The sequence below is a fragment of the Theobroma cacao genome, chromosome 2 (assembly GCF_053813885.1).
Source record: "Theobroma cacao isolate CCN51 chromosome 2, ASM5381388v1, whole genome shotgun sequence".
In the NCBI taxonomy this organism is placed as follows: domain Eukaryota; kingdom Viridiplantae; phylum Streptophyta; class Magnoliopsida; order Malvales; family Malvaceae; genus Theobroma; species Theobroma cacao.
Genome location: NC_142640.1, coordinates 46311819 through 46339225, shown reverse-complemented (window position 1 = coordinate 46339225; position 27407 = coordinate 46311819). Strand labels below are relative to the sequence as shown.

The 27407-nt window shown below is 34.1% G+C and overlaps 4 protein-coding genes across 6 annotated transcripts; 1 reads left to right on the top strand and 3 right to left on the bottom strand.

Annotated features, from left to right (window-relative positions):
- Positions 1-1008: 1008 nt before the first annotated feature.
- LOC18609901 (RING/U-box superfamily protein) lies at positions 1009-9039 on the top strand. Of its 2 annotated transcripts, none has more exons than XM_088804004.1 (12): positions 1009-1643; positions 3156-3272; positions 3380-3572; positions 3814-3980; positions 4093-4267; positions 4924-4985; positions 5393-5474; positions 6454-6511; positions 6706-6830; positions 7581-7664; positions 7766-7836; positions 8653-9039. In XM_088804004.1, the coding sequence occupies exons 1-12, from the start codon at positions 1174-1176 to the stop codon at positions 8735-8737; spliced, it is 1689 nt and encodes a 562-aa protein (XP_088660130.1). In that variant the 5' UTR covers positions 1009-1173; the 3' UTR covers positions 8738-9039. The 2 variants fall into 2 exon arrangements, with proteins under 2 accessions (XP_088660130.1, XP_007045305.2); XM_007045243.3 differs by having other exon boundaries at positions 1013-1643; positions 8667-9039.
- An 826-nt stretch (positions 9040-9865) lies between these two features.
- On the bottom strand, positions 9866-11919 carry LOC18609900 (Pentatricopeptide repeat (PPR) superfamily protein). The gene has a single exon (XM_018115135.2). It carries the CDS (start codon positions 11758-11760, stop codon positions 9988-9990), a length of 1773 nt encoding a protein of 590 aa, XP_017970624.1. The 5' UTR covers positions 11761-11919; the 3' UTR covers positions 9866-9987.
- A 4602-nt stretch (positions 11920-16521) lies between these two features.
- LOC18609899 (BTB/POZ domain-containing protein At3g19850-like) lies at positions 16522-18885 on the bottom strand. The gene is made up of 4 exons (XM_088803268.1): positions 18786-18885; positions 18536-18677; positions 17311-18444; positions 16522-17081 (listed from the first exon to the last, which is right to left on the bottom strand). The coding sequence occupies exons 2-4, from the start codon at positions 18596-18598 to the stop codon at positions 16665-16667; spliced, it is 1614 nt and encodes a 537-aa protein (XP_088659394.1). The 5' UTR covers positions 18599-18677; positions 18786-18885; the 3' UTR covers positions 16522-16664.
- Positions 18886-19701: 816 nt separating this feature from the next.
- On the bottom strand, positions 19702-26500 carry TAF15 (TBP-associated factor 15). Of its 2 annotated transcripts, none has more exons than XM_007045240.3 (8): positions 26328-26500; positions 25836-25992; positions 25406-25752; positions 25089-25286; positions 24319-24402; positions 22521-22602; positions 22312-22438; positions 19702-20207 (listed from the first exon to the last, which is right to left on the bottom strand). In XM_007045240.3, the coding sequence occupies exons 2-8, from the start codon at positions 25953-25955 to the stop codon at positions 19966-19968; spliced, it is 1200 nt and encodes a 399-aa protein (XP_007045302.2). In that variant the 5' UTR covers positions 25956-25992; positions 26328-26500; the 3' UTR covers positions 19702-19965. The 2 variants fall into 2 exon arrangements, with proteins under 2 accessions (XP_007045302.2, XP_007045301.2); XM_007045239.3 differs by having other exon boundaries at positions 25836-25982.
- Positions 26501-27407: the final 907 nt, after the last annotated feature.

Here is a 27407-nt window from a genome sequence, read left to right as displayed (position 1 = left end):
CTTAAATATATTTTTAATGTCATATATTTTATTTTAAATTTTTATTATAATCTTATAGTTTATTTTCATTTCTTTAATATAATTTCGTATATTATATATTTTATTTTAAATTCTTTTTCCTATATTATACAAACTTTTAACTTCTTATATTTTATTTTATTTTAATTTCTAATTCCTATATTATATATTTTATTTTATTTTTTATTTTAATTATAACATTACAAAATATTTTTAACAAAATAATAAAGTTGAAATGTAAAAATGTTTTTAATAACATTACATAGCGTAATACAATGTGATTACATTGATTTTAGACTGCAATCACATTACATTCATTAGTTGTAATGTGATTTTATTATAATTTTACATTATAGTGGTTTGTTATAAAAAATTATACAATGTAATTTAATTAGATACATTACAGGGAATGTGCTCTCACTTTTCTCATACTAAACTCTTTTATAATCACATTTTTTACAAAATACCAAACACGACTTAAAAGGTAATTGCTTCAAATTACATAATAATCTTGAAAACAAGATAGTTGGTTATATATGAAACCAATAAATATTGTTAAGTCAATCCAAAGCTAATAATAGAATGGAACTCGTAAGTTAAGGATATACTAAATACAAAGTTCTACCCACGTAGGTATGTGATAGGTAATAACGAGAAGTGGTATACTAAGGCGTCGACGAGTGGTATATCAGCATGATGACCGGATGTGGTGTTGAGAAGAAAGACAATTACACATGACATGCGTTCGGCCAATACAGAAATACTCTCAAAAAGGGTGTGAGTGATGTTTGAGATCATTTCTGTTTGATACGCGACTCCACTTCCATAGGCAAGTCAAAGCCAAGAGTGAACTGGATGAATCTGCTCCCCGTAATTCCTAGGTGGAATTGACGTCCTTGCCAGGTCAGATATTCTGATTAAGAGAAAAAGACAAAAAAGAAAAAAAGAAAAAGAAAAAGAAAAACCTGAAGCAGTGGCCTTTGAGAGTTGAGTTTGGCGGCCTTTCCCTACTCTCTCCCTATCAAAACAAATTAATCCCGACTCCCCACCAAAACTGACACTCCAAACCAACCAAGCACCACCTTCCCCAAGATGATTCTCCCTAAACCCTAATTCAAAACCCACCATCCCTTCTCTCGCATTTCATAATGATTAATGGTAGCGATGATGATGCAGCAGCCGCAGCAGGCGCCCCAGCCAAACCCTCCTCCTCCTCCTCCTCCTCCTTCTTCCGCCTCTTCACTTAGATCCCCTACACCCACTCCCACCCAATCCCCTCTCCCTCTCCCTCCGCGTCAGCCCCTCGATCATGTCGTCGTCCCAATCTCTGCCGCCAATCCTTCCGGTGAGCCTCTCCTAACCATGGGGACTACCCCATTCCTACTCCCCAGGGTTCGCTTATCGGATATTTCTGCCTATGATGGTGCCCCTTCCGGTTCCTATGTAAGGGCGGTGGAGTCCTTGTCGGGGTCTTTGATGAGGAATAATGCGGCGGTTATCGAATTTGGGAACGAGGACGCGGCATTGATGCGGTGCGGCCTGGAAGCTGCGCGGTTGTACTTTAGGAGTAGGGTCAATACTGTTGGAAAAGGAAGCCGTGGGGTTTATATGTATAGAGCTGGAAGGTATGTTTTTTCTGTTTGCTTTCTCGAAATTTTAATTCCACAATTCCTTAATTCGTTCAAATGATTGCTTTCAGTTAGTATGTTAATGCTAAAGCTAGTCTTTGCCTTATTTAACAATTCTCGCTTTAACTGAGCTTATTGCTAAAGCTCCTAAGTAATTGAGAAAGTGTTAAACAATTGCTCTTTTCTTGCAATATGTGTACCTCAACGAATCAGATTGCGTTAGCAAACTCTGTAAAAACCAAGAATACTGTATGAACAACACAGATTGATCAAAAGCTTGTTTATGTACCTTTTCTATCTCGTTTATGGTTGCAATGCAATTTTGCAGCATTCTTAGTAATAACTTGGAGTACATTTGGCAGACCTTTTCCTTCAATTGCTTTGAGTACATATTCTGCAATAGTCATACCCTTTTCCTATTGAAGAAGCTCGTAAGTTCTAACCTTTTATTTTCTTTAACTGTCTCACAAAATTGAGGATCTTACAGTAGACTAAATAAAATGTTATTTGTTCAAAATCACCTCACTTACTTTTAAATCAACCAAAATCGTACTCATTATACCAAAGGCATCTTCAATAGGCTAATCAGGGAGTGGCTTATGCTTTTTGGTTATTGTGGAATTTATTATAGATGCAAGCATACCTTTTTTTTCTTTTGTTAACCTTTATCCTTACTCTTTATATTCAGCTCCATTCATCATAAGTATTGGACAATGTTGGATTTGCACTTTTTTCCTTGCTGGAACACTGAAACAATGACTCTGCCTTCTAGCATATAAATTGGTGAACTCGTTCTTGTAGTGTTTAAATACCAGGATTTATCCCTATTTAGAAAATTGGTTCCAAAGGGGCACTTTTTGATTTGGATTTGTGTCAATGAGACAGCCGACAAGTTCTAAAAGGTTGTACATGGAGGTGGTCGTACATCTTTGCAGTCACTTGGTCATTTTTTGGATGCAATTGTTTTTGTTAACTTTAAGTGATGCCAAGTTAACTTTTGCATGAGAAGTTTTATGACAAAATTATCCTTAAGCTTCTTTGGCTTGTTTATTGCCGGTGTTGCTGCACGTTTGGGGCCTTGTTTTAACTTGTTGGGTTCTTTTTGACTATGTTAGTCTCCTGTCAATTGCTTAGCTGAGCTGTTGAAGACTTCTCCACAATAGGATTTATCCTTATTCATGCACAAATTAATTAGCTTGGATATGGTTATCCGCAATTGCTTTGCTAATTTTGTGACTGAAAACTTACTGTTTTTACCAGATGGATTTGCTCTCGGTGGTGCTTGCTGTGGGGTTATGTACCCACTTATGAGTGAAGTCTATGGGTCTATATATTTAGTACCATCATGACTTTTTGCTACATTTAATAATTTTAAAGTATCTTATATTTAATTCTTTTGCTTTCATTGCTTAATTTTGTTTTATTTGAATGTCTACTTACAATTATCATATCACTTTTTTTTGCATTTAATTGTTTATTACTTTTACATCATTAGTTTTCTTCGGGCAGGGCTTTGGAAGATTGGGACTCATCTCCACCTTGCATGGCTGATATTTTTAGGTGCATGGGGAAGGCAGCTCGTGTTGCTTTATGTGCAATTGCGCGGCACCTTCGTTTGCGAAGCGAGTAAGGATGGTGATGGTGGATTATCATATTAGTATTTAATTTTCTCCTTTCTTTTTCTGCCTTCCACCTTGGTAATGATATCAAATTGCAAAATATGCATTGTGCAGTGTGTTCAATCATTTACTTGATGATACTCCATTGCCTGCTAATGAGGTGTCTTCATCAGTGCTTGTTGCAACCTACTCTCACATGTCTTTGCAAAATGGAAAGGGGGCTATTGGAGGAGGGAAGCCAGGAATGAGTGGTGAAGTCGAGAAGGGGTTATTGACATTGATTTCTTCAGATGGTCCTGGCCTACAGGTCTTTTTTTTTTTCTTGACAAAAAAAGAAAAAAAAAAGTTGGATTCTTTGATGTAGGACTATTTCATTAATCAATTGCTTTTTTCTGAATCTGATACTTTGCATATATATGTTTGTGTAAAGATAAACGCATATAGAAGTATGGGTATATACTTACATGCTCATGTGTATGCATAATTTGTTTGGGGTGTTTGATTATGTGACTTTTTTCGGCATATCTGTTAAATATTTTCTGCCTTAGGTTTGTGACCCCAACGGTCGTTGGTACCTAGCAGATGGTGGATTGGCTCCTGGGGATATGTTGCTCATTACTGGCAAGGCACTTAGCCATGCAACTGCTGGTCTTCGTCCTGCTGCCTCATATAGAGCTGCTCCAGAGTACCTTTCGGGCATTAATAATGGTGGCAGGTACATGTAATTCATGTTTGGCTCTTGTGTTGCTTCTAATGTGGTAGCAAAGTTCTTCAATTGTTGCACTTCTTGACTAAAATGAGTAACCCTTTTCTGCATTTGGTTTCAGGACATCACTTGCATTTAGGCTCATGCCACAGGGCAATGCTATATTAGATTGCTCTCCAGTTGCAGCTGCTGGTCATGTAATTCCACAGAGTTATGTACCAATATCTGTTAGCCAGTTTATGGATGAACTCTCTGCTGAAGAAGATGTAGTGTGCAATCGTTCTGATAATACTTGTGTAAGTCCTGACATCTCACGCAATTCTTCTCTGGAACAGTAGAATCTAGAATGAAATAGGAAAGTGAGGGTAAATAACTATCTATCTATCTCAGTTAATGTTTTTTATTTCTTTCAACTGATTTTAAGGCGTTAAAAACAGTCCTTGGCAGACTTTGAAAGCTTATTTAATGTACAAATATACTTTCTACCATTTTGAGTTGCTCCTCTTCTTATTTCGTCTCCATTTGGTGATGTCTTTTCTTTTTGAATTTTGCAAAAAATGAATAGAAAGTAAAAGGCCAAAAAAAAAAAAAAGAATAAATAATAGAGCAAATAGTGAAATCGTCAACCAAATGGAATCTTAGTAAATTGATGTTTGACTTTTTTTAGGTTTTTTATTAGGCAAAGTTTTCAAATACATGTGGTGGATGATTGAAAGTGAAGTTTGATGTGTTGATTCACATTCTTATTTGGTCCTGAGTTTATTGATAACAGTTTCCTGATAACATTTTTGTTTTCTGGTTATATCCTTACATTTCAAATTATTTCACAACTTTTTTTCTTCCTTTTTAAATGAACCTACTTTATTTTGTTGCTTGCAAATTGCAATTTTGAATATCATATTTTGGCTTCAATTCTTGTTAGAAAACCTTATTATGAATTTTGGATTCCCAGGTATCTCGAAACAATTTTAATAAGGAGCCTTCATTAAGAAGTGTTCTCTCAGATCCATTGTCGTAAGTTGTCTCAATTTCATTCAGCTTGTCTTTACTCTTTGGTTAAGCTACTTGATAGCCTTTTCGAGGTGTTGTTTGAAATGTATCCCTAGTATTTCTTAGTATTGGTAAAATTGTTTATAACCGTATAGTGAGTGAATCAGCATCAGTAAATCCTTGTTGAAAGGCCCCAACCCCGTTTTGAATAATTTTGGATTTTATATTTATATCTAATGACTTTTTTGAATCATTTTCATCAACTTCTTGACCTTATTAATGCTGATTTGGTCAACAATATTCCTTTCTCATTAGAAAGATACAAAGATGTTATAAATTTTCGGGATTTTATCACAAGAAAATTGCTTTCATGCACTTTATATGATTTTTATGGATCCATTTCTTTCTTTGGGTTTTTCCTTGATGTGCAGTGGTGCATTCCTTGAAGATGCTATGGTTGTTTCTTGTGGACATTCATTTGGTGGTCTCATGCTAAGGAGGGTCCTTGATATGGTAAGCAGTATATCTTCTATTAAGGGTAAATGTTTCCATTGTTTTCAAGTTGCATGGAATCCACATCAAAATGACAGTTCTCATCTTTTTGGGGATTGGATGGTGAATCATTGTTTAACTGTAGGATTACTGACAGACTAGAGGGTGAACAAATTACTTGAAAAAAAAAAAAAAGAAAAGAAAATTCAGCATCTTCATGCTTTTTCCAAAGCATGTAATGTTCTTTGGCCAACCACTACCAAAACTCTTTGTTCTTTGAAAAGAAAGCAAATGGAAGGCAGACTTTGTTGACAAAGGCTAATGCCTAGTAATTTGAAATCTAACCAATACTTTAATTCTCTAGATATCCTAGGAGGCAGTTGCATTTCATGTGTTTGAGCAAATGCTAAAACCTTGTATCCTGAGAGATTTTCAACTTGTTGAAAGTTGTTTTATTTTTATCTGGAAAGGATATTCAAGATACAATGTTGGTTTTCTCAAACATGCAGGTGTATGCGCACACCAAATTCTAGAAGGGTGTATCTGTTGGTAAAAATTGAACCATATTTTTATCACCTTATAAATTCTGTAATCACCTTCAAAGTCTACTTAAGTCTAGTTGAAGAATTGGGTCAACTTCATATTAGGCAATCTGTAAACTCGTAAATATTAAAGGAGCTAAACATAAATCAGAAGTGCCCAGAGAAGATCTACCAAGAATTTTTGAAGGAAAGGGAGATCTTGTCATTTTGTGGCTTATAAACTCTAGTTTTATGTTAGCATGAATCTTTTATTCGTTTATGTGTATGCTTCCACACATGTGCTTAAAGTTGTCTGCTTTTATTAATTCTGTGGCTAGATCACTGCTCCTCTGTAGATTGAGGCTTATCATTATGGGATATTCACTGGTGTTTCCTTTTCATTACTGTTTACAATGGATTTATTATCTTTAGATGGGAAGAGACAAGAACCATAACTACAATTATTGTTTGCATCACAGTCAAGATGTACACTCTGCAGTGCAGACATTGACTCTGGGTCTTTGATCCCTAATATTGGTACATTCTGATAGCTTCATTAATTTTCTTCAACCTTTTGTGCCTAGTTTTGCTATGTTCCTTTTCATTCTGCCTTGCTCTCTCCCCTGCTCTTTCTTTTAGGCATTTGATTCTGTTTGTGTGTGTTTCTCTCTTTTTTCTTAATTTTTTATTTTCTTTTCCCCATTTCCCATATTTTCACTTTTGTCCAACAGCTCTAAGAGCTGCTGCTGCAGCTGTGAAGCAAGAGGATGATCGAAGGTTATTCCATAATGCAGCTCTCCGTAAACGAAGAAAGGAAATGGGAGAACAAATTGATCCATCGAGAAGATCAAGCAGGGTATACTCTAAATAAACTTCTTCACATAGTCCTTCCAAACTTTTGGTTGGGCATGCATAAACTGTCATAAGCATACTAAGGATATTAGACTCTCAGTTCTTTTGCAAATGGAAATGGGAGGAGATGCATGTAGGATGTTCCACATGTATAAAAAATATTGCAAGAATTTTACTAATTTAAGCAGTATAGGTTCCTGAAATTGATTATATCTGGCAAATGTAGTCTCTATTATGAAAATGGGAAATGAGACGACTGAAGCGCAGTTATTGGACTTGCTTTGCTTCATTGTGCTAAAACGAGACAATTAAAGCTTGATGTAATCAATGTATCTCTACATGGTCAGTAGGTGTAAATTGATTCCTATATTGATGCATGTCAGTGAAATTCCTATTATGTAAGGTAGCATGTGGAAGCCTTACAATTATGTGCTTCCATGCTGGGTGATGACTTAGCTACATTGCAGATAACCTATCTTATCAGAAGTCAGATAGGAATTAAGCTTAGGAGTGGATAGTTGCTTTTGGGATTTGAGTTTATAGTGCCTTATGCAATGAATGCGAAGCAACAATTTGTTAGGATAATAGCTAGTTAATTTTTAAGACGTTTGAGGAAATAAGGGGATATTTACAGTGAAACGTCATTTACAATGTTTTGAGCACTGGGATTGAACTTTCTAAATGTAATTCGTTATGGTCCTTAGGGAGTTGTTTTTAACTTCAAATCTGACACTGATCAAATACTTGTCTGCAGGAGAATGGAGATGTTGCTGCTGATGATGGGTTGCATAGGGGTGTGCAATATCCATTTTCGGTAAATGAGAAGGTGTTAATTAAGGTGTGCATTTTGCTGTCTGTTTCATTGTAAAATTTCGGCTGACTGTTTCGACTTGACAATTAGATTGAAATTTGGGATGGAATGTGCACTGAAATGTACAGGGAAACAGGAGGACACCAGAAAAATTTGTTGGGAAGGAAGCCGTTATTACATCCCAATGCCTCAATGGCTGGTGAGTTGGCTTGATCCAAGATCTGACACCTGCACAAAATCATGTGTCTAGTAGTCTTCAATGTGATAAATGCTCATTGAAACTCTTTTATAGATTCCAGTTATGAATGAAGCTGTAGAGGCTGTAAAAGCTTATCCAACCAGAATTGCTCAACTTGATTTGCTCAAAGCCTGACCTAAACCAACTAAACCTGAGCTGAAAGCTGAAGTGGCCCAAAACTTAATGATTAAAAGTAAGAAATGACGTGAACCTGAAACAATAAATGACATTGACATGAACTGGCTTGAACATGAAATGATCTGGATTTGAAGCAACCTGAATTTAGGACAACTTAAGACCCAAAATGTTTCAAGTCCAAATCTTAAAATGACCTGAACTGAAATGACTAACTGCTACCTAAAGGTTTTATGATTGAGCATAATTTCTTTTTAAATTTCATCAGGATTTTACTTTTAATAAAAAATTTGAAGTTTGAAATGGCAATAAATACCATATACTAAGCTGCATTGCCAATGATTTGGAAAAGATAAAAAGATAGAAAATTTTATCTTTTTCACTTTCTTGTATATTATTTCTTTTATCTCTACAAAAATTATATTATAATGAGACGACTTTTGTACTTCGGTATGCACTGGCCATTCACCTCTGTTGTTCGACAATGTACTCAAGAAACTTTGTTGTGGTTTGTTCTTATCATTTATGTTGAGTAAACTGTTGTTTCTCTTTTCTCCCAAAAAAGAGAAAAAACTAAGTATACATGTCAGCAAAGATGGAATTGGGGCTTAGTTTCTACTGGTGAGTATCCCCATGCTTTAGTGACTTTCTTGCAGGTATTTGCTTAAGATTATTGGAACTGGTGAGAATGTTCGTCTGCAATATCGTTCTCTTTGTAAGATCTTGAACCCACAGCCTATTGAAGATAGATGTCCTTCACAACCGATTCAGAACAGTAGCTCATAGATGTAAATTTCATTTACTCACGCCATAAAATTTCATAGTGCATACCTAGCGGAATATTGAACAGTCCGGCCGCCAGAGAGATGTAATGTGTTTTTTTTTTCTCTTGGGTACATTATTGTATTTGAATGTTGTTTATTTATCCAGGAAAAGAAAGTTATTTGACTCGCGGTATTAGGTAAGAAGCTCTGTAAAGAAAGAGGAACTGTGGCAAAAGTATATTACAACCAGTGCTTGCTTGTAACATGAGGATGGGGACTATTACATACACATACATATCTTACCACTGGTGTTTATACGTTTATCTTTTGTGGAGAATACTCGAAGTAATTTGTTACGCATGGTCAAGGGTCATTTTGAGTAAAAATGGACTTGGTATAAAGTCCCCTGGGACAAAGACTTGTTGGCTTAAACTTTATGAAAGATTTATCAAAACAAGAATTATGTTCTTGATTTTGGGAAGAAATTCATTTTAGACAGATTGAATTCAATGGAGTGTATGTATAGTCAATGCTAAGTTTAAGTCCATTTGCTATTGCCTTCATCCAGAAAAGTTTTCAAAGACAAGGTAGGATCATGTTGGCAAGAAAAATCCTTAAATATTCAATCTAATAAGGGTTATGAAAGGTCATTAAGTATCTAGAGATGATTGGTTTTAACATGAAAACAGAATCCACTTTGCTCTTTTAAGTGCAATCTCCTGCATGCATGCATCTAAAACTTAAGAATGATGCAACAAAGCAAGTTTGTGGGAATCCAGAAGTACATATTTTAGGTCTCATATCAATTGTGCGCTTGCTTTAGTTGCTAAGATGAATTGTTTGACAAATGTTTTGTTTGGATTGGGGGGACTGAAAGGAAAGGAAAGGGAAGGGATGGGCAGTGGTATTCTTCCTCTTGCCTGGAAAATATGGAGAAGAGCATTCAGCAGAAGCATGCCATTTTTAAGATATTGTGAGCATATTGATGATGATAGGGAAATAAACTTTTCTCCAAAACTAATAGTGAAACTTTACAAACGCAAGGACCTTAAAAACTATGATGAATATCCCATTCTACCTTTTTAGCTGAAAAGAAGCATAGAGCAAGCCTGCACCCACATTGTTTGGTTTAAAGATTTACTGTAATTAATTAAGAAGTCTAATCCACCTCGTCAGCTGTCAACAATGCAAGCACACATTGTGGAATATTTTCTCAATCCGCATCAACATCAAATGCAAATAAGCTACAATCTGTAGCATAATCAGCAAGAGTCAATTGAACTATAAAACTATCCATCACCTGGTTCAGACTATGGAATTCAGAATGAGATCCATCAAAAGCAATGAACTCATGGGTTGCACCATTGACTTCTATCCAGCTACACCCTGGTGTCTTTTTAACACCTTTCTCTTTCATGAGCTTTCTTATCTGAGCGGCTGAATCCCATTTTTGGCACCTCGAGTACAAGTTTGCCAAAAGGGCATATCTACCACTATGATTCGGCTGCAACTTGATCAAATGCTTTCCTATACATTCCCCTAGGTCATATGCCTTGTGAATCACACAGGCCCCAAACAAGGCTCCCCATACTCCAGCCGTCGGCTCTATTGGCATATCTTTAATCAACTTCCTTGCTTCTTCCAAGTGCCCTGCCCGACCAAGCAGGTCAACCATGCAACTGTAATGATCTACACTAGGAGCCATACAGTACCTATGCTTCATCATTGCGAAGAGCTTACGTCCCTCATCAACAAGACCTCCATGCGAACATGCGCTAAGAACATTAAGGAAGGTAACTTCATTTGGATGAATACCGCTGCCTAACATTTCCCAGAACAGATTAAAGGAGCCTATTGCATCACCATGCATCGCCAATCCATTAATCATGGCATTCCAAATAAAAAGATCCTTTCCACTCAGCTTCTTAAAAACCATGAAAGCCTCATTCAAACACCCGCACTTTGTATACATATTTATCAAAGCCGACCCAACAATGGAATTCATCTCCAGTTTACATCTATCCATATATCCATGAACCCACATTCCTTGGACCAAAGCCCCCATTTCGGCACAAGCAGTGAGAACACTAGTAAACGTAAATTCACTAGGCCTAACATTCTCCATTAGCATATCCTGAAAAACGACAAGTGCCTGCATAAATCTATTACATTGCACATAGCCAGCTATCAAAGCACTCCAAGAAACCACATTTTTTCTTGGCATTTCATCAAAATATTTTCTTGCATCATCACAGCACCCACATTTTGAATACATATCAACAAGGGCACTACCAACGAACACATCCCATTTGACTCTCCCTGTTTCCATAAAAAATCCATGAATACTCCTTCCAAACCAAATATTACCCATTTTTCCTGCAGCACTAAGGACACTAACAACAGTCATTCCATCAACTTTTACACCTCTTAATCTCATTTCCTTGAAACATGTCAACCCTTCAACAAGAGAACCAGTTTTTAAATACCCATTGATTAAAGCAGTCCAAGAAACCACATCCGCTTGCTCATTTTCATCGAACACTTGACGAGCGAGTTCCATGCGTCCAGAGCTGAAAAGGGCTGAAATCAATGAATTCTTTACAAAAGGGTCAGAATTCAATCCGAACTTAACAATATGAGGCCAAAGCTGATATGGGTTATGGTTTTGAGACTTGGAAACGGATTTGAGAAGGGAAGGGAAAGTGTGCATGCTGGGAGTTACACCTTTTCTTCGCATCATGGCATAGACAATGAGAGACTTTTCGGGTTGGGAGCTTGCAGAAATGTCTCTGATGATGGCGTCCCATCGGTGAATGCTGGGTGTATCGTTTTGATCAAAAGGAAGCGAAATGGAAGCAATGTCCTCGGGTAAAGGCAAGAGATTGTCGAGACAGAGCGAGTTATGTGAGATTGAACGATATGAAATGAATCTCCTTGAGATCACTGAGATGGTGTGAGATTGGTGGTTGCAGTTCCAGACATGCATTTCACTGCTTTGGTAGTTTGGAGTTCGGACTTCGGAGACCCTATGAATAAAACATGTGCAGTTTATAAAACTATAACAAAGTCAATCAAATGATCAAACTCCATCGCAATACTTCTGCAGGCCTGCGATCATATCCCAACATCCCAGTTCCTACCTTCCTAGGGGTTTCACGTCCCTTTTCACTTACAAATGTCGGTAAGCCTATCTTTAATTCGATAATAATAGAAGTATGTATTTTTATATGTGTAATTAACTCGAAAAAGTTCATATTAATTTGTCAAATTTATAAAAAAGTTAGTAGTTCGTCGAGATTTTTAGTGATCTGGGTCAATTAAATATGATTTTTCAAAATAATTTTACGATCATATTTAATTTAACTTTTACATAATAATTATGTATTCTTTCATTATTATCACTAGAAAAACATTTTATTAAAGAAGTTTAAAACACAAAAATAACAATACATTATACAATCCCACAAAAAAATACATTATACAAAACTAAAAAATAAAAAATATATATTTTTACGCTTAATTGTTTTATAAATTTTTAAAATGATAATCAATATTTTTAGTTTTTATATGATAATATGTCCTTTATATAATTAAGCATAATATTTACATAATGGTTAACTTTGCAATTAATCTGTATACTCTATAAAAATTATGAATTTGGTCCCTATATAATAATATATGTGAGATTAATATTTGATGGACTGATAATGTATAACTTTCATACACTGTCAATCCACTAAATGCTGCTATCTCATTAATGAGGTAAATAGCAAAATTTGTAAGAGCTTAAAAATAAATATATATGGATAAATTGAATTCTTATATCTTTTTAATTTGTTAATTTCAATCTAATCTTAATATCATTAAATTTTAACTGTCAAGTATGCGTATGCATTCTGATCAAACTAACATGATATTGATTGAGATAATATGATTTTTTTTAATGATGTGATGTTGATTATATACTATCTTGGCATTATCATTTTGATATGATATTGATTGGATTGATAATAGTTTACGTTGATATGGCATTTGTTGATGTGACTAAAAATGTTGATGTGGCATTTATTGACATAAGGTTTGAGGGTTTTGTCCATTGGTGGCTATTAACATTTCTTGTTATATTAACAGAAACTATTGTCAGACTAATTAATATCACATTAGCCTGATAAACGTAAAGTTAACACATATCAATGTCATATTAGTAAAAAAAAATCACATTATCTCAATTAATATTATATCAACTTGATCAAAATATTACGTCAATATATTTAACAATAGTAAGATTTGGATTGAACTTATCAAATTGAAAAAGGACAAACACTCAATTTATACAAGTTATTATATAGAGATTAAATTAATATTATTTTAATATATAATTTGACTTTATATAATCTATAATTTTTCGATAATATTTTAAAATATCTTTATTAACTTGAGATCCAAAAGTTTAAGCCAATCACTGTACAATCCCATTATGATAACTTTTGGTCTTCAGTCAAGTTTAGAAATATTCAAGCTTGGCTCCATTTTTCACTGTACAATCCCATTATGATAATATTTTACAAATTGTAGGAAACCTTGAATGAAGCTCCATTTTTCTTGACATCCAATCATTTGTATCATTAGTTGGTATATAAACTTCCTGCTTAAAGAGTAAGATTCGAATCCCCCATCTCCCAATTATATAAAAAAAAAAACCTCCATTTTTCTTGCTTCATTAGTCAAAAAAGTTCAACCTTGACTCATTGAGCTCAATCTTGAGCCTAACTCAAAGTTGACATCAGTGTTGTTTAGCATCAAACCATGGAATTCAATTGGGTAAAATACATTGATTTTTTCAACTTTTAATCGTAATAATATACGGATATATTAATTTTCAAAATAATATTTCATCTTAAAAGAATATTTTTGTTGGACCAAAATTTTTAAAATATTTTCAAATTATATTAAAATTTTAAATTTTTTTATAAATTCTTTTAATGGCCCCGCAAAATAATTTTTAATTTAATAATTAATACAAAAAAATAATAACAAAATGATTCCATATGGTTGACTCAATTTTAAAGTTTTTTTTATTTTTTAATTTATATTATTATTTGTTTATTTTTTTTTCATTTCTATTCTATTTATTCATATGTTCTAAATCTCTATAGATTTTCTTCCACAAATTCCTACAAACCATCAACCTTATTCTTTTTCTTTCTTTTATATTATGTCTTTTATGAGTTTTATTTTCTACTTACTATGTTTTTCTTTTTTCTATTATATGAATTTTATTTTCGATGATTTTAATTTTTAAAAATTAATAAATTATTATGTAATTTTCAAATATAAGTTGCAATGTTGCACTATTGCTTAGATTTTCATCAATGTATTATTTTTTATTCAAAATAACCAATGCATTAAACTTTAAGTAATAAGGATATACATACAAGTTGACATAATGAAATGATTGTATTTTTTTCAATACAATTTTATTTATTATATATAATTTTAATGGCCATCAAAATAATTATTTTTATTCCTCAAACAGTTTGATGAAATTAGAATAATTATGGTCAGCATATTGCTAGTTAATCTTAGCTAGTAAATTCTAACTTAATATGTTAAACTTATCAAATTTTTTAAAAAATAAAAGTGAATCTACTAACCCAAATTGACTAAGTTTTAATATAAATTTAAGTCTATCATAACATATTATATTTTAATAGTTCAATCCAATAGCCTATCATAATATATTATATCTCAATGTTCAATCTAATAACACAATATATTAATTAACAATATAAAGGACAGATAGAAAATAAGGGAAGAGCTTTCTCAAAAAACTACTAATTTCGTGTAAAGCACAAAAAGTAAAGAGACAATTTATTTGAGTTTGAAAAATTATTTTCTCTTCCACTCTTATGCATAGAAAGTGAGAGAGACTCTTTTCATAATTCTATTTAGTCATATATATAAATATCACCATCGTTATTGTTAATGTGTGTGTGTGAATTTTATTTAATTTTTTAGATGAATGAGAATTGACTTATATATAAAATTCTTTTTGACTGTTTAGTGTCTTATTCTGTTTGGCTCTTTTTTAAAAATGCTCTAGCTCCACCTCTATAGACACATAAGTCCTGTCATTAATCAACCGTCAATGTTTTTGTTAGTTTGATGACGTAATAATATTATTAAGATAATTTTATCATTGATTAATTTTAAAAATTACTACTATATAAATTATATTTTTTTAAAAAAAAATTTCTTTCTTTTTCAACAAAGAATAATCTCAACCAACCACCCTTCGATCGACGACACTCCCCTAGGGAGCACCAGATGGGTACGAGATTGACTAAACGAATTGGAAATGTAGCCAAGAACTCATCAAGGGAGCACCAGTTCTGGTGCTCCCTAGGAGAGCTTGAGATTTGAGGTTAGCGGCTAGATCTCGCTCTCCCCTAAAGAGATCTGATCGTATCTGGCATTCTATGGCCAGATTCGGCCATGGGTAGCTAGTTGGTACAAGGGGGTGTCGTCGACTAACTTGAGAGAAAGGGAAAGAGTGAAAAAAGAAGACATTTTAGATATTTTATGTTTAGATAATAACGTCCTTTACATATTTAAATTGGAAATGTCTGTTTTAAAAATTAATGAATATACGTGTAATTATTATCAAAAATTGAAGAGATAAAGTATATTTTACTCATGAAAATTTTTAATATAAAAAAAATTGTAAAAGTATTAATAGTTTGATTATTACTTTTATATGACATTCGAGCAATCAAGAAATCAACTTAACGAGCAAAATAACATTACTTAGAGCCTAAAAAAATACAAATAAAAATGTCTAAAAATATATTGAAATGGATTTGAATGTACGAAGATAGCTATGGACAAGTAGGTTTAGAATGGATGATAAAAGAGGGGGAAGAGAGCAAGTAGGCCAAGTATTTGTCCTAATAAAAACCCACAAACATATTCTGTAGCGCCACTCGTTAAGTTATTAGTTTAATTAAATAATAATAATAATAATAATCACGGGATCATACCAGTCTTTGGCATTATTAATCACATGCACTTATGCTTACAATTAAAATATAATTTGGAAAATTAAATCAAATCAATAACTCTCTCTCTCATCAACTTGACAAACCAACTAGTGCTGCAAAACCATGTTGCAGAACCCGCCCCACGGTTTCCCTAATTTAGACTCTTGGCTTCTTTCTCCCACTATTCCCTTTTTTTTTTTTTTTTATTTCTTTCTCTTACATTTCTCAATTTGGCTCTTCTGCTTAAACCCTACCTTCCTCGGACCTTCTTTTCAATTTTAATAATGCAAGTTAACCACCATATCTAGGTTCATCCAATCAATATATATATATATATATGAACCATGTACAATAAATAAAGAAAAGAATTTAAAATAATTAGAAATATCGATTAACCAATTACCTATTATTATCAATTAATTCAGCCGATTAACTCCGTTGATGGTTATTTAATTGTGAAAAGGATTCAGCTAATGGATGCTTACAAACACTTAGTAAAGTTAGTTGAATTATTATTTTATATTTTCATCAAATTCAATAGAAGACAATTCATGGATTATAATTTTTTTTTTTTTACAATACTATAGTTTTAATTAGTAATTATAGACACCCGGTAACATTTCTCTTGATAAAAATATTTGTTTTAATCAAAATGACACTTAAAAAGAAGACATATACATATAAAAAACACTAACAATATGTAATCATTTACTTTGGAAGTTACTTTTCAATATGATCAAGTAACCATACATTTTCTCAACCAAAAAGAGAAAAAAAGTGTGAATCTCCCCTTGCCAAACCTATCAAAAAACGAATCACTTTTCTTTTCAGTAAGAACACTCAAGAGTTTTCAACAATATCTTGGCAAAGTTCTGCTGTAACAAGGGGTAATGGCAGTATTCGGCCTTACCAGCCTTAACATCTGACCCTTCATTTCCCGGCATGCTTTCTCCAACTCCACCACTCTCCATTGCATCTTCTGCAGATTGAGTTTCATATCTTCAGTCCCTTGTGATGAACTCTCCTCTGATGACTCTATGCTGTCATTGAACAGGATTATTTTTGAACAATTGCTTTTGCTGGGACTCTCATGTACGAACTCATTTTGAGGTACTTTGGATTGCTGTGACCTGAGTGCTTGAACAGCAACATTTGGTGGGATTCTAGGATTCTTGGCAAGGTCTTTGCTTGCTTCGAATGTAAGCTTTTCGTAGTTGAGGCATCTACATAGCCTTGATCGCTCCTCGAAACAAAGACTAGGATGGGACTGCAAAAGCCATTATCAACAATAAGTGCTTAAAGTCAATTTTCTATCTTCACCCTGTTTTTAGTTTCTCACAAATTTTATTTCTTTAATCACGTTAACTCTATGATGAATCATTTGATAGTTGAAGTTTAAGGTTCAAATCTCCTTTTATCTTCTTGGACTTCCTCCAACTTAACCAAAAACGTATAAATCAAAGCAAAATAGAGGAAAAAGGGTATGGAGTAGTCACCTGAAGATAGATATCAATAGCTCTATAGATCCCATCAAAGCAATCTCTGGCAGAATCCGGCAAACTCTCGGCAACTCCAAGAAACTTAGAGATGTTCAGGTTCGGATCAGGAGATATTTCTCTTAAGTACTCATCAATTAATCTTCCCAGCTTCTTCATCTTCTGTAAAGACACCCCTTCACCGTTGACAAATACTCTTACCAATCTTATTACAAGATTAACGTCATAAACACCCTTGTTATGTCCTGATACCAATAAGTCATCGACAGTTGCTTCATCAAGATTCTCACCAATCAATCTCTCCAAGCCAACCCTGTAGTCTTTGCTGAGGCTAAAAGCAGATACCACTCTCAAAACCCAAAACAGTTTTCTGCAAGAAAATTTAGTTTTTCCCACCAGGATGACCCCTTGAACAGCTGTGTCGGCCAGACCACTATATTCAGATTTTGATTTTGGTGAACCCTGGGGTCTACTTTTCAGGTAATGGAGAAGGAACCTTGTGAGTGTAAGACTGTTGTTTTGGTTCCCATAAGCTCCCAAATTCTTTATGATTTTTTCAACAACCTTTGGACTTAGTTTAGCCAAGTCATCGAACCACCAAGCCTTGCTCGATTTATTGCATGGACTGGTCGACTGAGGGGTGGCTTTGGATGCGGAAGAGAATCTGAGGCCATAACTTGTTTCAGGAGAAGGTGAAGATGAAGAAGAAGAAGTGATGAAGTTCGTATCTGAATTCTGAGCAATCTTCGCTAACAGTGCAAAAATGTGCTTTTGGATAAGTCCATATGAATCTGCATATGAAAAGAATGACTCACAGCTCCTTAGACTTACAAGTATATCATTCCAGGACCAATAAAACATTCCTTCAAGAAACCTTTCTGTTTGTCTCAAGAGATTGTTAGTTGAGGTTTTCTCAGTCATACCAAGAAAGAATGCACAACAATAAAGCAGTGACACATTAGAAACTGTGATTTCAACTCTACCATTGCAGTAACAGAATCTTGAAACCTGCTCAAATCCATCTGGACCTCCAGGAAAGTCATTGAGCTCTATAACGGAATTTTCAATCTGGGTTCTTCTCTTTTGTTTCTTAATGATCTTCTTCAACCTTCCTGAGTAAGCTGATAAAATATCCTGGCAGAAATGTTCAATAAAACATATTCAGAAAAGTGGTTCTATTGAAGGTAACAAGAAAAACAAAAGAATGAAAGAAGTTTGAGATTACCTCGTTAACAAAGAAAGCGTGTTCATCATTAATGTGAATTTGAAGAAGGCTCAACAGAGGCATTGCTGCTTCCAGGTTTCAGTTTTGCATTGAATGAAAAGCAAAGGAGCCTTTTGTTGGTATTGTGACAAGAGGGGAAAAACTGAAGGGTGTGCAGTGGCAGAAGAGAAGAAATGAACAAAGTTTATATATAAGAGTAGCCTAGAATCACAAGTAGCAAATAATAGAGAGTCATTAGGTATGGATAAACCTGCTATGTGATGCCAATTGCCAAACATGCTCCGGGGTTTGCGCTGCCAAAATATAAAAGAAAATAAGATGCTTGTATACACTACTACAAAATGAATGATCTTGTCCAAAGAGAATCCTACTACACTATTAGCTTAAGACAACCTCTAAAACCCTTCCCTCCTTTTTCTTTTTATTTTGGAAAAAGAGGTTAAAATCTTACTATTTGATTAACCAGATAGATGCATATCGATTACTGAATCAAATATTTATGCACAATAAATATGAATTTCATTATCCAGTTTTTGTTTAATTACGTTAAAAATTTGACAACAGAAGATTTTTCTCAATAAATAATTGCTTCAAACTGAGGAGGGGTTGGTTCCATTAAAATATTTTGGTAATTGGATACAATTATTGGACGTGGTTTGGCTTTCCTCTATTATTTTGTTTTTTTTTTTGTCAAAATTGATTGAAACCAATAGGGCCATAATTTGTCGGCCTTTTCCTTCCAAAATTTTCAATCCAAAGCTTCACACCTGTGTCTTAACTCTTTCCTTCACCAGCCCTTTGCTGTCACATGGCTACATTGGCAGCCTCTTTTCTTTTCTTTTTTTCCTTGTCTTGCTTTCACATTCCATATCCGAAACACCCACAAAATCGAATCTTCTTTGATCATCCAACAAACTTGTGCCCCCCACCTAAGGTTAAGACAAGTGTAGGCGACTCGATTTTCTTGTTTCTAGCTCCATATTGGACTGACCTAGGTCCTTTTCTTAGTCCATGTGAAATTAAACCACAATCCTTGATTGGACTGATTAACCTGCATGAAACTCTCCAATATCATCTCTAGCAATAGCGTCAACAAATGTCCAAGGTTGGCATAGTTATGTTAAAAGGCCAGGAGAAAACCAAGAAAGCTTAAAAGTAGCATGAAGTTCGATTGTAAGGAGATAGAAATTAAGTTAGGTTGAAAAATGTTCCATTGCAAAATCTACACCAGAAATGATTCCTATAGCAGCAAAACTGTGCTATAGCACCCGTGACACTAAAATCTAGAAATACTTAAAACTGTAGAGTGTAGTCTCAGCATTCCAAGCACACAAAAGATGCCAATTCAACTCAGAAGCTTCAATCAAGTGTCATCTTCCTGACCATGGAGACATAGCAAGCACAATACCTAGACAATGACTTGTCCTTTCTCAGTAATACCTGCTTCGGTCTCGATCTCGATCTCGATCTCGATCTCGTTCCCTATCCCGTCCATATTCTCTATCTCGGTCATAAACATAATCACGGTTGCGATCCTTTCCCCTATCCCTCTCTCTGCTTCGACTACGGCGTCTTTCCCTATCTTCACGATCTCTATTCTTGCTACTTTCTCTATCGTCCCGTTCCCTTCCCCTATCTCTGCTTCTTTCTCTTCCATCCCTGTCAATCACACCTACAGGTAACCGCTTTTATTAAGACATTAAGATACTCCAAACATCAATACACTGCAGTAGAAAAAAAAAAAGGGATCACCTTGTTTTATTTAATTATTCAATTATTTAAGTTGAATAAAATAACACTGTTTTCTACTTCGGGTTGAAATTGTTTAATCTTCAGGCAGTTTCATCTTTAAGCATCTAAGTAGCATGGGTGGTCAGGAAAAGGGATAAAAAAGCATCCAAATGTCCATTATGTTTCGAAACACAGAAGGGGTGGCTTATTTTTCTACATCAGTGGCACTGTGGAGACCCAATAAGGGAGCAAGCCAAGGCACTACATGTGCCTTTGTATAGTAATGAAACAATTCTACAATTCTTAACAATTGGAAAAAGAAAAATAGAAATAAATAAATGTACATACATATACATACACAAACATATATATACATATGTGTGTGAGTGACAGAATAAGAGGAAAAATATAACAAAAATATAGAATATGTGTGTGTGTGGGTGTGGGGGTGTTGTGTATGACAGAAAAAGAGTAAAAATATAAGAACTTACAAGTGCATCTAATTGTGACTACAATTCACACTTGAACACAACATCGCTAGATCAGTGACTGTGGTTGTTTCCACATTATGAGAGAAGGACTCACGTAGGCAACAAGAACAGTTTGTAATTAAAGATTGGTTAAGTAGTGCTGGGAGCAGGGTTGCTTTCAAGATGCAAAAGAAATTGTCAGAGAATCTTAATCTAGCTATTCCTGAAAAAGTCACTGCAACAATAATATATAACACCTAAATATATTTTTTCATAATAATGCTAACATTTTATCAAAGGTTTACATATTTGGTACATCAACTATGGTTAAATTATCAATTTGGTACCTGAAGTTTTAAAATTTGCAATTAGGTACTTGAAATATACTTCTGTTAAGCAATTTGCACCCTGGACTAATACCGTTAGTCATATGAGAGACATGGTAAAAAATAGCCAATAGAAATGCACTATGTGTCTAAAAAATACCTTCGAATCTTTTATTTTTTTATTTTAAAATTAAAAAAAAAAGGAAAATGAAAAAAAAAGTAAAAAAGAAAACCAAAAAAACAAAGGAAAATAATCAGATAAGGAGAGGGAAGGGAGGATAGAAAGAGAAGGGGAAGGGCAGGTGCCAATCTACCCGTGCTGGTTAGCTCAACATTTCCCCTTCCCCTTCCCCTTCCCCTCCCCTTCTCTCTCTCCCTGATTCCTCTCTTTCTTTCTCCCCAAACATTTTTTGGTCTCCTGATTTTTTTATCATTATCCAGTTTTTTGAATGTCTAAAAATAAATAAGTTTTAGGAAAAAAACATGTATGTTTTTTTTTTTTTTTTTTGTCCAATTTTTTAGGTTTTTCATTTCAAAAATAAAATTTTGTAGAAAAAAACATTTTTTTTTCTATTTTTTGTTTTCCAAAATTTTTTACATTTTACAGCCAAACTAAAGCAAAATTAGGTTTGATAAGGTTTGGTACAAAAAAAAGGAAATAAAACTCTTAATTCTTACTTTCATTTCATCCTTTTAAATTACCCATAGACAAAAAGAAACATAAATAGGCACAGCCCTACAGCATCTGATATGTATATAACAATAGATAAGTTTTAGTGGCACATCTTAAGTTGAAATTTTTTTCCCTTGAAAATTTAGATGTTTTAAGTATTCTATACCTTTATGGAAGTTTAAGATGAGTATCTGTCTGATATGAAGATGATATGAAATGTGGTTACCTCCTACATCTATTTTAGTACCACAAATCACTAGTCAAACTGATCTGGGGCCTACCAAGCCTAAATAGAAGGTTTCTTTCACATTGTCTATTTGTTGTAATCTATGTTACAAAGACTCGAAGTTGAGTGTCGGATACAGGTACATTCAAATTTTTATAAGTTTTTCCATATATTTGGAGGGCCAGACCTTCATACCCATGTCTATTGGATATGTGTTGAACATGGGTGCTTCAGGGAAAACGAAGAGTCAGAGCAACATAGGTTTTAATAGCCTTCACATGTATGACAATCGGTATCTTAAACTACCAAATCCTAATATGAACCAGTTATCAAAGTAATGATCCCAATACCTAGTTCCTCAACCTCCCAGCCAGCACGGCCCGAACCTGGTAGCCCTCGTCCAGCTTCAGCTTGTTGTGTTTTGGCTCGGAATTTTTTCTTGAGATTGCCAAACTCATCATACATCTCACCATCATCCTGAAATTGGATCATAATTGCCATCACATTAAGATACATAATAAATTAAGCTTCAAGTAATGATAGTGGAGGTATATTTTACTTCTTCTGCCTCACGTCGACGTCGTCTTGTTTCCTCTATCTCTTCTTCATCAAGTTCCTTGTAACCACCACCACGTCCTCCTCTGTTAAGAACAGGTTTAAAGCAAACATAAGAATTTTTGCACATAGCAATACACTCAAAGAACCAAAGGGGGCAAAAGCTTGGTAAAACTGCAGTAAATTTGGCATCATGACATAAAGAACTTACTAGCAATTCACTCCACTTACAAAAAGCCCATTAAATGAGTCAAATCAATGGGGTGGAGGAAGTGAAATGTTAAGAAAAGAATGTAGATAAGAAAATGATTCTAATGCTTGATAAAATCAATTAACTATAGCATGGAATGCCGTGGCAGCACAGAACAAGAATGCATATGCAGTAACACTGCTCACTTCAGAACACCAGATAGAACTAGGTAAATACTGGTTACAAGGATTCGAATGCACTGTGTTTAAGAATAGATGCAATTCAGGTCATAAGAGGAAACCTACTTTTCTTTCTTAGTTTGCACTCCATTGAAATGAATGTGTATATCATAAAATTTATGAATTCATGGAAACTCATATTTTCTTCAAGAACAAATACCCTAAATCTAATAGTCATGCCAGGACATACAGAGAGTCTTCTTGCTCCACATCTTAATCATAGGCAGACACTAGAACTATATATTCTAATAAGTTCAAATGATGGAAATGGGTAGCTAGGGGAAGATGATGGAATGAACTTTAAGAGTGTTACATACCAATTGTACTAATAAAACTCAATCAAGCCATTAGAAATAGCATTTAATCCAGCATATTGAGCCCTAACTATCATCACATTTTCCATTTACATGGAGCCCAAAACAGAATCAAACTAACTGAGAAACATATTTAACAGAAATGAGTGAAACCAGGGTTCCCAAGACATTTGACTCTAATACATAGGAAGAAAGTACTGAAAGTAGTTTGCAGTAAACAAAGCCTGAATACTCTAACAAGGAGCATAAGTAGATGTAGATCACATTGGTAAAAGCAAACAAAAATAAAAACAAATAACATTTATTCTCCACACAAAGATTTTTTAGTGAGATGCTTAAAATGAAGAAATTAAAAAAAAAAAAAACTAGTAAGTGTTTCAGACCATTGCGTCCTGTATCATGAATAAAATTTGCTAAATATGAAAGAGATAAAGCACAGGCAAATACAAGAATTAACTTGTGTAATGGAATTTGCTTTTATTTTCCACCTCCTTCCAGTCAAGGGAGCACAGAACAAGTTGATTTTCCTTTTTTAAAGAAACTGATAAGTAAGGAAAGGTATAATGCATTTCAAAGAAAGCAAAACCACATTTCAGCAACTTTATTTGAATTGGGGAAGGTGGATATCAGAAGGAAGTCTGTCATGCTTAATTGGCAATAGTAACCCAAATAATATCTACACTGCTAATGAAACATGGTTCAGAGCTTTCTTTATAACAACTAAAACGCAATAAACAGAAATTATATTTCGGAGAGAGAGAAAGAGAGAAATTAAAAGAGGTGCAAGCAATGCCCATCCAAAACCAAAAAGGTAAATCAGAGAAAACAGAAGCACTCACAAGATTATATGAAAAAAATTATTTATACATATATAAATTACAGGTGAAATAACCTCAAGGATATTCCAGTAATAAGAATGAAATGAAGCAAACGATACAACAACAGAAAACAATATGGAAAAGTACATGAACTACACAAAGATAAAAATTCAATTTTTCAATGAAAATATCTCAAAGATTTTATTTGCATCTAAGATAACACATGTCAAATAGTTATCACCTCACACCACCCTCATTGTGACCAGGTTTATTGGTGTTGCATATATTGCATTTTGTACGCTTAGCCCAGTTAATGTTGCCACACCTATAAAACAAAAGTTGAAAGAACTGGTATGAATAATGCTGCACTTAGGAAACATTTGCATTCAAATATCGAAAACATGCTCATTTCCAAACATTTGCACAGTATAAGTGTTACAAAGTGGAAGACACCACACAAACTACTCCCAGTGGTTAGGACACAAGTTGAACAGTCAAGGTAAAGGAACCAATTTAAATAGACCAGCAAAGGGTTAGAGACTTATCAAGTGGACTTAGCTCAAGTGGTAAGGAAGGGATGTTGTTAGGCTAGAGATCCTAGGTTCAAGCCATAGTGCTCTCCCTTGTACAGAAGAAGAGAAAAAGAAAAAGAAAACCTTGACTTGCCATGTGCAATCAAAGATTCCGATTCAAAATCTCTGAAAAAGTAACCAAAACTGCATCTTAACAGAGATATAATGAAAAGACTTGCGCATGTGGAGATGCACATAGAAAGAGCAGGACATGCATGCCTCAAACACTAATGCCAAACCTGAGTTAAAGCAGAAGTCATAAATTACAAATCCACCTACTTGGCTATATGTACTGCAAGGCTTGACAAAAATTAGGATTTTAGAGATTGAACACAATTGTGAAGAGCTTAACAAGAATGGAGAACTGCAACTCTATGCCTAAGATCAGACAAGGACCATAATAAAATAAAACATCTCACTTAAGCATTAGAAGTCATACATAGGACAAGGCCAATCATTTGGGCCGAAAAGTCCACCAGTAGCACCTACTGCTCCTCGGCCATGACTGCCAGAGTCATGGGCACCACGTCCCTTCCCATGACCACCAGCCCCTCCACCACCACCAGATGCACCTGCAGGTCGAGCAGTTCCACAGCGGTTGCACACACCACGGAAGGCGAAATTTACATTGGAACAACTGCAAACAAAAAAATAAAATGAGGAAGTATCTACATAAGGATCAGAGTTAAAGAGAATTTAAAAGAAAAGGTTATAAAGGAGCAAGAAGAAGCTGCTCACCAATATCACATCACAGACCTTGTATTGGGACAGTGCCAGTCTCCCTCCTGTTGCCATGTTTGTCCTGAAGCATCATCCCGACCTCTACCCCTTCCACCACCCCCATTCATGTCCCTAGCCGCATCTTCCTCCAATCCACCACCATCACCAGCCACAGTTGGAGGATCGCCACCAGCATTACTATTCTTACTCTCTGCAATAAAAACGCCAATCGTGCTTCCATGGAAATCCTTGTTGTTAAACCATTCAACAGCAGCCAATGCAGCATGGGGATCCTCATAAGTAACGGTAGCATCTCCTTTCGGCTCATTTGTTGCCTTGTCTCTGTATAACCATATCTTAGGTCGACCAGTTCGCTTATCTTTCTAAAAAAATCAGCAAAAACACAGTAATAAGATATATAACACATGCAGCTGCATATCATTGTTTTTAAATTAAAAGATTATACCTTTAGCAAGCCAATGGTCCCGAAATATTCAGCTAACATAGTTTCATCCGTTCCCTGAGGTAGATTACAAACATAAACAGAACCATTTGATGGGACTCCTCTTCCTGAATGGCTTGCCATTGTTTCCCCAAATTCATCAAAAGCCTCCTAGAAAGTTCTAAGGAACATTATATGCTTAGCTAAATTTATAATTAAAAATAAAGGTAAAAACAGAAAAAGAAAAATGAGAAACTGAAAATACATGGTGGCATTAACAGAAATTATAATAATAATAATAATAATAATAATAATATTACAACTAAAAATGATACGATAGATCGCAGCTTCGAAAATAAATTTTAAAAAAAATCTTTAAAACGAATTAAAGCTTTAGCGAAACATAAATTAAATAGAATCGAAAAAAGTTAGGGTAATCTACAAACAAGAAACAGAAGGTAAAAGATCTGAAGCCTAAAAATTAAAATCGAGGGAAAGCAGAAACGGTGTTCTCACGGTGGCCGAGGCGGATAATGGAATGTCCAAATTTTGTGACGGTGGTGACTTTGTCGCCGGCGACACCTGCAGTTTCTTTTCTCTTCTTCGTTACGACTTACGAAAGGATAGAGACGAGGGCTTTCGTGTTATTACGACTCCTGGCGTCCGCTGTGTTTGATTAATTAATTCGAAGAACGTAAACTAAATATGAGTGCGACTTTGTCTTTTTTAAATATATAAATAGTTCATTTTCATTTGACTTCAATTTGTTATTAGTTTTATCTTTTTCCCTGTAATTATTTACCACTTATTTAACAGTTATAGTAGGCTTAATTCAGAGGGGAAAAGTTACGGTAAAATTCATTATTATTTTAATTTTAATAAAAATCTTACGAATTTGTTTAAAAAATCTTATTGGTGCCTTTTCTTGTATAAATAATTATATAATCCTTTTAAAAATTTTAAATTATTTAAAAATTTTAAATAAATTTTTTTATATTTCATTTAATTAAATTTTTTATTTTTCAAATAAAAACCTAACAGTAAACTAACTATAACTTAACATTTTATGTTTACGTTATTATATTTTTCAACTAAAAACTTAATCATGCTATCTTACTATATTAATATGTTATGTTATTATTTACTCTGACACGTCAAGATGGTATGAGATAGAAAGTTAAATGGTATTTTAATTACTAAATTTATTTGATCGAAAATAAAAATATAAATTTTTAATTAAACTTAATAATAATAAAAAATTTATTTAAAATTTTTAAATAATTAGAGATGAATAATGTTTTAATTACTTAGTATTCATAGTATCATTTTTTTAAATTATTTTTTCATTTTATTAGAATGTTAAATTGTACAATTTTTTTTTTTGGTTTTATCCATTGGATCAAATTGAACATTAGGTGTTTTAAGAGCCTTCATATGCTCACTCTTACTCCTAGTCTCATGCTGTTTTAATGGAGTGACAACACTCTTGTCAACTAACACTATGGATGCTGATCTTGGATTCCTCTTCCCCCTTTTCAAGCATAATTTCTTTTATGCATTGGCATAGGTTTTATTATTGTCTACCCTTTTTGACTT